At 37.4% G+C, this 10,543-nt stretch overlaps 1 protein-coding gene across 2 annotated transcripts; it reads left to right on the top strand.

Annotated features, from left to right (window-relative positions):
* Positions 1 to 7,735: 7,735 nt before the first annotated feature.
* On the top strand, positions 7,736 to 9,196 carry LOC308514463 (heterogeneous nuclear ribonucleoproteins C1/C2-like). 2 transcript variants are annotated; one of them, XM_081084630.1, is made up of 3 exons: positions 7,736 to 7,856; positions 7,905 to 8,283; positions 8,323 to 9,196. In XM_081084630.1, the coding sequence occupies exons 2-3, from the start codon at positions 7,967 to 7,969 to the stop codon at positions 8,909 to 8,911; spliced, it is 906 nt and encodes a 301-aa protein (XP_080940756.1). In that variant the 5' UTR covers positions 7,736 to 7,856; positions 7,905 to 7,966; the 3' UTR covers positions 8,912 to 9,196. The 2 variants fall into 2 exon arrangements, with proteins under 2 accessions (XP_080940756.1, XP_080940755.1); XM_081084629.1 differs by having other exon boundaries at positions 7,905 to 9,196.
* The last annotated feature ends 1,347 nt before the right edge of the window (positions 9,197 to 10,543 follow it).

Genomic DNA, 10,543 nt, shown 5'->3' with positions numbered 1-10,543 from the left:
ATAAACAAGATTGATACACCTCTAGCCAGGCTCACCAAGAAACAAAGAGAGAGGACCCAAATAAACAAAATCAGAAATGAAAGAGGAGAAATAACAACAGACCCCATAGAAATACAAAGGATTGTTAGAAAATACTATGAACAACTCTACTCCAACACACTAGACAACCTGGAGGAAATGGACATATTCCTAGATAAATACAACCTTCCAAAACTTAACCAGGAAGAATCTAAAAATCTCAATAGGCCAATAACTATGGAGGAAATCGAAGAAGTAATCAAAAAGCTTCCAGCAAACCAAAGCCCGGGGCCAGATGGCTTCACAGGGGAGTTTTACCAAACATTCAAGGAAGACCTAAAACCTATCCTCCTCAGACTATGTCGAAAGATCCAAGAGGAAGGAACACTTCCCAGCTCATTCTATGAAGCCAACATCACCCTAATCCCAAAACCAGATAAAGACAATACAATGAAAAAGAATTATAGGCCAATATCCCTCATGAACATAGATGCCAAAATCCTCAACAAAATCCTAGCAAATCGGATCCAGCAGTACATCAAAAAGATCATACACCATGACCAAGTAGGATTTATCCCAGGGATTCAAGGATGGTACAATATCCGCAAATCAATAAAAGTGATACATCACATAAACAAACTGAGAGAAAAAAACCACATAGTCATATCAATTGATGCGGAAAAAGCATTTGACAAAATCCAACACCCTTTCTTCATAAAAACTCTCAGCAAGATAGGAATTGAGGGATCATACCTCAACATAATAAAAGCCATATATGACAAACCCACAGCCAACATCATAATCAATGGGCAAAAACTAAAACCATTCCCCCTAAAAACAGGAACAAGACAGGGATGCCCCCTCTCACCACTCCTGTTCAACATAGTACTGGAAGTACTAGCCATTGCGATCAGACACGAAGAAGAAATAAAAGGCATCCAGATTGGAAAAGAAGAAGTAAAACTGTCCTTATTTGCAGATGACATGATACTGTACATAGAAAACCCTAAAGACTCCATCAAAAAATTATTAGACTTAATAAATGAATTCGGCAATGTAGCAGGATACAAAATTAATGCTAAGAAATCCATGGCATTTCTTTACACCAATAGTGAACTTACAGAAAGTGAAACTACAGAAGCAATCCCATTTACCATTGCACCAAAAAAATTAAAATACCTAGGAATAAACTTAACTAAGGAAGTAAAAGACTTATATGCTGAAAACTACAGGACACTGATAAAAGAGATAGAGGAAGACATAAACAGATGGAAGAACATAACATGTTCATGGATTGGTAGAATCAACATCATCAAAATGTCCATACTACCCAAAGCAATTTATAGATTCAATGCAATCCCCATTAAATTACCAACGGCATATTTCACAAATCTAGAACGAACGTTCCAAAAATTCATCTGGAATAAAAAAAGACCTCGAATAGCTGCAACAATCCTGAGAAAGAACAAAGTAGGTGGGATCTCAATACCAGATATCAAACTGTATTACAAAGCCACTGTTCTTAAAACAGCTTGGTACTGGCACAAGAACAGACATATAGATCAATGGAATAGAATAGAGACCCCAGAAATCGACCCAAACCACTATGCCCAATTAATATTCGACAAAGGAGGCAAGAGCATACAATGGATTCAAGACAGTCTCTTCAATAAATGGTGTTGGGAAAATTGGACAGATACATGCAAAAGGATGAAACTAGATCACCAACTCACACCATACACAAAAATAAACTCAAAATGGATAAAAGACTTAAACGTAAGACGGGAAACCATAAAAATACTAGAGGAATCCACAGGCAGCGAAATCGCAAACATATGCCGAAGAAATTTCTTCTCTGATAATGCTCCTAGGGCAATGGAAACTAACGAGAAAATAAACAAATGGGACTACATCAAAATAAAAAGCTTTTGCACAGCAAAGGAAACCATCAAAAAAACAACAAGAAGACCCACTACATGGGAGAACATATTTACCAATGATACCACCGATAAGGGTTTAATTTCCAACATTTACAGGGATCTCATGAAACTTAACAAAAGGAAGATAAACAATCCAATAAAAAAATGGGCAACGGACCTAGATAGACACTTTTCGAAAGAGGACATACAGAAGGCAGAAAGACATATGAAAACCTGCTCAAAGTCACTAATTATATGAGAGATGCAAATCAAAACGACAATGCGTTATCATCTCACACCTGTCAGAATGGCTATCATTAACAAATCAACAAACAACAAGTGTTGGAGAGGATGTGGAGAAAAAGGAACCCTTCTGCACTGCTGGTGGGAATGCAGACTGGTGCAGCCACTGTGGAGAACAGTATGGAGCTACCTCAGAAGACTAAAAATGGAACTCCCATTTGACCCTGTGATCCCACTCCTAGGAATATATCCCAAGAAACCAGAAACGCCAATTAGAAAGGATATATGCACCCCTATGTTCATAGCAGCACAATTCACCATAGCTAAGATTTGGAAACAGCCTAAGTGCCCATCAGCAGATGAGTGGATTAGAAAACTGTGGTACATATACACAATGGAATACTATGCTGCAGTAAAAAAAAAAAAAAAGGAAATCTTGCCTTTTGCAACAGCATGGATGGAACTGGAGAGCATTATGCTAAGTGAAATAAGCCAGTCAGAGAAAGATAAATACCACATGATCTCACTCATTTGTGGATTATAGAGAACAACATAGACTGATGAAAAGGGACAGATCCAAAGACTGAGAAACAGCGATCAGGCTATCAATCCCCAGAAGGAAAGTAGGGGAGGGCGGGGGTAAGGGGAAGAGATCAACAGAAGGACTTGTATACATGTATATAAGCCAAACCAATGGACATGGACAACGGGGGGATGGGAGCATGAGTTTGTGTGTGGGGGGGAGGTTGGGGATTAAAGGGGGGGATGATGTAATACCTTAACTAATAATAATAATAATAAAAAAAATACAAATATTGTATATGTACCATAGGGTTGGTGCAGATAATAAATGCTACAGCAATTCACAGGAAGAAATAAACTAAAATATAAGGCTAAGAACATTTCATAAAAACTTAAACTAAGCTTTGAAAAAAATTATATTTAAATCAGCTGAATGCAGAGAGTATTATGGAGAAAACATATTTTTCAAGATCAGTTCGGCCCTATTTATAGAGCCCAAGACAAGAGCTTCAATGGAGGTCAGCATGATAGATCCCTAAACCTTTGAGCTATAAATTAAGATTAAAAACTATTTAAGATCATATTATATTTCCTTCTACTCTGATAAATGGCTTTATAGCAACAACATAAAAGGTTGGGTTTAAATTTAGCATCATCAGTCCTCTCAAAAGTCTGAGCTAGAACATGGCATCAGTTACCACTCCTCTGTAACCTCCTCACCCTGCTGGATATTTCACACATGTACCTCTGGACACCAGTCTAAACATATAAGATCAATCCATACTCTACCCCAGCAAAGTCTATCTGTTGGTCATCTCTTAGGCCTAAGGGTTTACATACCAGCTTCACAGTCTGCCCTTGAGGGAATGGATGTAGGGAGAGGCCACACAAGGGTTGGAAACTTTGGGATACCAGCTAACTTTGGTCTAAAAGAAGTGTGCAGGTTTCAGTGGGCATGTTTTCTGGCCCATGACCTCCTTGACCTGTGGAGTGGTGGTTGGCAAGAGGAAGGCCAGAGAAGGTGTTACCATTATAATTAGCTAGATATTAATATTTATTAATATTAATATTAATAGGAAAGGAGTAAAAGGGAAGCCAGATATCATAAACCTGGCCATCTGGGGAGATTCGCTAGGAAGATGGTGAATTTCACACTCCCCAGGCAACCATCAGTCCATTCCCTGCAGATCACTAGGGGAAGGAGACCAAAAACGGGGAGATGGACACATATGCAGTAAACTCTGGGATATGTATAAACAATACTTGCCTGTCAGTCTAACCTGTAAACCATGGATTGGCCAGAGGGGGTGGAGCCACTGAACATGTGCCTGAAACCTTAGAGGTTTAAAATCCACAGACAAAGGAATTCTTCTCTATTGTTCCTCTAGCTTTGCTCCTGCTTCCTTGCACTTTCCCATGTTCCTTTCATAGTCATGTGGTCCTAGAAGACACATGGCCTATGGCCATGTGGACCCCACACACAATGGACTACAGATCAGAACACAAACTAAGCTAACCTGATGCTGAACTGGACTGTGCAAATAAGGAATGGAAACTCTGGGCAACAGCTTTAATTCTAGCTCTGCTAAAGATACAGCTGGACTTCTTCCACAGAGGGATGGAAGGAGATGGAACCTTGGAAACCCAAGGATTTAATTCCATGCTAATAAAAGCCATTCTCTCATATGAGTCTCAGAAAAAAAATTTTTTGTGACATTCCACCAGCAGCAGGCAGGGAAATGGAGGGCACCCCACGAATAACATAAAGAGCTCTTTAAAACTCAGTGCCTCTACTGAACAATCAATGAACCAAATGAGAAATTAAATGGGAAATACATACATTTCTTAAAACAATTAAAATGGAAAGACAACATACCAGAACTTGTGGGATGCAGCAAAAACAGTTCATAGCAATAAACACCTACATTAAAAGAAAGATCCCAATTAAACAACCTATCTATACACCTTAAGGAACTAAAAAAAGAAAAACAAACTGATCTTAAAGTTAGCAGAAGGAAGGAAATGAAAATTAGAGCAGAAATAAATGAACAGAGAAACAAAAGATTAACCAAACTAATAGCTGGTACTTTGAAAAGATAAAGTTGACAAATTCTTAGCTGGACTAACTCAGAAAAAAAAAGATAGAATATACAAATAAAATCAGAGATTAAAGAGGTGCCATTATAACAGATGACACAAATCTTTTTTAAAAAATTATAAGACAAAAAAATTGGATAACTGAGAATAAATGGATAAATTCATAGAAACATAAACATACCAAGACTGAATCAAGAAGAAACATACCAAGACTGAATCAATAGACCAATAACAGGGAAACTAATGAATAATCATAAATCTTTCAATGAAGAAAAGTCCACAGGTGACTTCCCTAAAACATCAAATAAGAACTAATATCAAACCTTCTTAAACTCTTCTCCAAAAATAGAAGGAACACTTCCAAAGTTATTTTATCAGACCAGCAGTGTTCACAAGAAAAACATATAATAATGTGTGTAGTAACTTTATATTAGCTAAAACCTGGAAATAGTACCAAATTCCAACAACAGAAAAGAGTAATCGAATTGTGATATTTTCCAGGTACTTTTTTGGTTAATTGATTTTCCTTTTTTTTTTTTAATTGCTTAAAGTATTACAAAGAGTATTACATATGTTTCCTTTTTTTCCCTCCCCTTGACATTCCCCCCGGCCTCCCCTACCCCCCAGTGTCTTGTGTCCATTGGTTATGCTTATATGCATGCATACAAGTCCTTCGGTCGATCTCTTACCCCCCTCCCCACCCACAACCCTCCCTGGCCTTCCCGCTGTAGTTTGAGTCTGTTCGATGCTGCTCTGCCTGTTAATTGACTTTTCATTGATTTCACTGTTAGAACAAGTTTAGATATACAAAAAAAATTGAGAAGATTGTAAATAGAATCCTCATTTTTACATATAATCCTTATATGCCCAGCCAGCACCCAGGTTCCTCTGATACCATTTTACACTGATAGGATACAATTGTCACAGTGGAAGAACCAAAAAAGTGTTACACATTTTTAAAATATGTTTTTATTGATTTTTTGAGAGAGAGGAAGGGAGAAAGCAAAGGGAGAAGAGAGAAAAACATCAATGATTGGCGGCCTCCTGCATCCCCACTACTGGGGATTGAGCCCAAACCTGGGCATGTGCCTTAACCTGAAATCAAACCAGCAACTTCTTGGTGCATGGGCTGATGCTCAACCACTGAGCCACACCTGCCCAGGCAGTAGTACAGTTTTTAAAGTTCATAGTTTATTCAAATCTCCTTCGCTTTTATCAAATATTCTTTTTCTGTTCAAGATTTCAGCCAGGATACCACATTGCATTTAGTCATGGCAGCTCCTTATGGTTCTTTTGTTTGTGACAGTTTTTCAGTCTTTTCTTGTTTTTTGATAGCCTTAACAGTTTTGAGATCTGGTATTTTGTAGATTGCTCCTCTATTGAAATTCATCTGATTTTTTTTTCAAGATGAGATGGGAGTTATAGGTTTGGGGAGGAAGATTACATAAGAAAATGCCATTTCAACATACCACATCAACATACTGTCGACATGATTTATCATTGTTGATATTGACCTTGATCACCCGGCTGAGGTCATGTTTGTCATATTTCTCCACCGCAAAGTTACTCTTATTCCCCTTTTCCATACTTTACTCTTTGGAAGAAGTCAATATATACCTTGGCACGTAAAGAGTAATGCTTCCTTTCCTTGAGGATGAGGTAAATTCTAGTATATTTATATAATGAAAAGCTCAGCAATAAAAAGGGAGGAAACACACTACTGATTTAAAAAGCAACATAATTAAATTTTAAGAATCTTTTGACTCATGATACAAAAATGTACATACTATATGATTAATTTATATGAAACTTAAGAATAGACAAAAATTACCTATGGCTATTAAAATCAAAACTCTGAAAGCCTCCAGGGAGGAAGTTTGATCAAAAAGGGATATCCTGAGGTGATAAAATGTTTCATGTCTTGATTAGGATGCATTCATTTGTAAAAATCCACTTATCTGTAAATTTAAGGTGTTCATTTCACTTATGCAAATCATATAATAAACATTACATTAAAAGTGACTTTTGTGTTCATTGTTAAAGAAGTCATTATTGATCCTGGTGAAAGCCATTTTAGTAGAACTGCAGGTGCACATTCCTTGGATCTTAAATTCTGAAATAATGGAATGGAGCGAGTGAAAGAATGTGACTGATTAAAAAAGATTACTCATTAAACTTGAAAAGTTAGAAAACAGAGGACTAAAGATCTATAATGAACAAAAAGCAAACTGTTTGAACATTGTAAGGGTGCTGATCTGGTAAGTGAACTAAAAATAGAGTTCACTGAACATCCAACTGCACAGCAATCCAACTGAGGGAAGAGGGGGTTGGGAGGGATGCAAGGAGCTGACTAATGTTCTTGAAACAGGCTTACTTCTCAACCCCAGCCCAGCAATTTCAATGTATCTTACATCTTTTTATAGTGAACTCTGGAGGTTTGCTAAACTCTTGGAACACTCTAGTAATAAATAATCCCTTACATTTTATGGCTTTTCAAGAACACACACAGGTATTATGAAACTATAATTTTAAAAGCATATGTAAAGGTACATATAAAAATATATTGTATAACATATAAGAATCAGCACAATTCTCACGTGACTGTCTAGTGAGTTTGTGGCTGCATTTCGTTTTCTCTTGTGTAATTGAGAAAATCTCTAGGAAATTAATAAGAGAACAGAGAATATTATTTTAAAAGTGAGGGGCAAGGGGAAGTTCTCTGAGAATAAATCAGAAAATTACCCAGCATACTGAAAAGGGAGTCATTATAAAAACTGCTTTCTATTGTAGTACAAAAAAATATTCTGCACAAGAAATCAAAACTCTCAGAAAATCTGTTTAACCTCTCATGGAACTCTGGGTAGAAACTACATCTTAGAAAAGATGCAGAAAGCATTGAACATAAAAGGAAAAAATAGACTCGGGGGCCATTTTGTGAAGAGACGAAGGCAAAGCGGTTGCGGCCGCGTTGCTGACCTCGAGCAGTAGTCGGCTTCTCCACGTAGAACCCGGGAGTAGGAGATTCAGAATCGAATCTCTTCTCCCTTTTACCACCAGGTTATAAATCACTTGAAATATATATAAGTTAGTGGAATTTTCCTTGAGTGAGATTTTTTTGATCTTCAGCTACATTTTGGCTTTGTGAGGAACCTTAATCATCAAAGACAATGGCCAGCAATGTTACCAACAAGACGGATCCTCGCTCCATGAACTCCCATGTATTCATTGGGAATCTCAATACTCTTGTGGTGAAGAAATCTGATGTGGAGGCTATCTTCTCAAAGTATGGCAAAATTGTGGGTTGCTCTGTTCATAAGGGCTTTGCCTTCGTTCAATATGTTAATGAGAGAAATGCCCGGGCTGCGGTGGCAGGAGAAGATGGCAGAATGATTGCTGGCCAGGTTTTAGATATTAATCTGGCTGCAGAGCCAAAAGTGAACCGAGGAAAAGCAGGTGTGAAACGATCTGCAGCAGAGATGTACGGGTCAGTACCAGAACACCCTTCTCCGTCCCCTCTACTCAGCTCCTCTTTTGATTTGGACTATGACTTTCAACGGGATTATTATGACAGGATGTACAGTTACCCAGCACGTGTTCCTCCTCCTCCTCCTATTGCTCGGGCTGTAGTGCCCTCAAAACGCCAGCGTGTATCAGGAAACACATCACGAAGGGGCAAAAGTGGCTTCAATTCTAAGAGTGGACAACGAGGATCTTCTTCCAAGTCTGCAAAGTTGAAAGGAGATGACCTTCAGGCCATTAAGAAGGAATTGACCCAGATAAAACAAAAAGTGGATTATCTACTGGAAAGCCTGGAAAAAATTGAAAAGGAACAGAGCAAACAAGCAGACTTGTCCTTCTCATCCCCAGTAGAGATGAAGAATGATAAGACAGAAGAGGAGCAGACCACCAGCTCCCTGAAGAAAGATGAGACTAATGTGAAGATGGAGTCCAAGGGGGGTGCTGAGGATTCTGCTGAGGAGGGGGACCTACTGGATGATGATGATAATGAAGATCGGGGGGATGACCAGCTGGAGTTGATCAAGGATGATGAAAAAGAGGCTGAGGAAGGAGAGGATGACAGAGACAGCGCCAATGGCGAGGATGACTCTTAAGCACATAGTGGGGTTTAGAAATGTTGTCCCATTATTTCTTTATCTAGGCGCTTGTCTGAGATCAAAATTTTCACCAGATCCTCTCCCTAGTACCTTCAGCACATGCTCACTGTTCTCCCCATCTCGTCCCTCCCATGTTCATTAATTCATATTGCCCTGCGCCTAGTCCCATTTTCACTTCCCTTTGATGCTCCTAGTAGTTATGTTAAGTCTTAACCCTGTAATTTTTGCTTTTAATTTTGATACCTCTTTATGACTTAACAATAAAAGGATGTATGGTTTTTATCAACTATCTCCAAAATAATCTCTTGTTATGCAGGGAGCACAGTTCTTTTCATTCATATATGAGTTCAGTAGTTGCTTCCCTAACTGCAAAGGCAATCGCATTAGTTGAGTAGCACCTGAGAGCAGCTTTGAGTTAGAGGTATGTGTTTTATACCCCATATAAGAGTGCTATGTGGGGCTGTTCAACACAAATGTAACAATGTATTTTTGTGAATGAGAGTTGGCATGTCAAATGCATCCTCTAGGTAAATAATTAGTGTAATAGTTTTAAGATTTGTTTTCTAAAGTTGATACTGTGGGTTATTTTTGTGAACAGCCTGATGTTTGGGACCTTTTTTTCTCAAAATAAACACGTCCTTATTAAACCAGGAATTTGGAGGGGGAAAAAAAAAGGAAAAAATAAATAGGAACTTTACTTTGTATATTTGCCCTTGGATGGAGATGGAATCAAAAATCTTACACAAATAATTTTCCAGAATTTTTATATTAAATCTAGAACTATAAAACATATCTCAGAATTGGGCATTTGAGGATCAGATACTTAAAAACCTATATCAAATTTAAAAAAACATTTGGTAGAACTAAGCATTTCATTATTAAAACAAGAGCCAGCCTATGAATGTCTCAATTAAATGGAAAGAATTGTTAAGATATAAACAATTACTTTAAAAATGACAATCACACATTCCAGTGAAAAACAAAGACATATGGATGTAATTGCATCAACTTTAATTAAATCCTCCTTCAAGTATGTACTTGGTTTTTGGGGGGTTTTTTTGTTTGTTTTTGGCAATAATTCATTTTACAAACATTTACTGAGGACAGATATTGTTCTGGGCACTTGGTTTTCAGAGATGCACAAACAAAATACTTCCTGTCAAATAATACTGTTTTCATTTTTTCTGAAATTTTGTCTTTTTTTTTTAAATAGTATTATCTCAAAACTGAAAGGTGGAGAAAATCTCCTTTTAGAACCCCTTCTAATCACATAATTGTATTAAACATCTTGTTCCCAACTCAAGAGATCAGCATCACTAACTCATCTGCAGTGGTAAGAATTTAAATAAATATATATTGTTGGGCTTGGAGAAAGAATGTTAGATTACTTATTGGGAGAGCGAAAGCCAATATAAAGGAACATTTATGTCTCTGTTTTTCTGTGGCATGGGGTTTTGATTCCAAAGTACTCCCGAACTTAAGTTATTTATTTAAGTAATATCCCAATATCAACTGATTAATGCATTCTATGTATCTGTGACTCTTTCACTATTTAATACATAAGTATTTTAAGTGTTTGCAAGATAAATCTGATACATTTGAATAACAAAGTTATTCAAATGCCTGAGA

The sequence above is a fragment of the Myotis nattereri genome (genome assembly GCF_964212035.1).
Source record: "Myotis nattereri genome assembly, chromosome: 2".
Classification (NCBI taxonomy): Eukaryota; Metazoa; Chordata; class Mammalia; order Chiroptera; family Vespertilionidae; genus Myotis; species Myotis nattereri.
The sequence above is the reverse complement of the archived record's forward strand: the minus strand, read 5'-3'. Positions and strand labels throughout refer to the sequence as shown.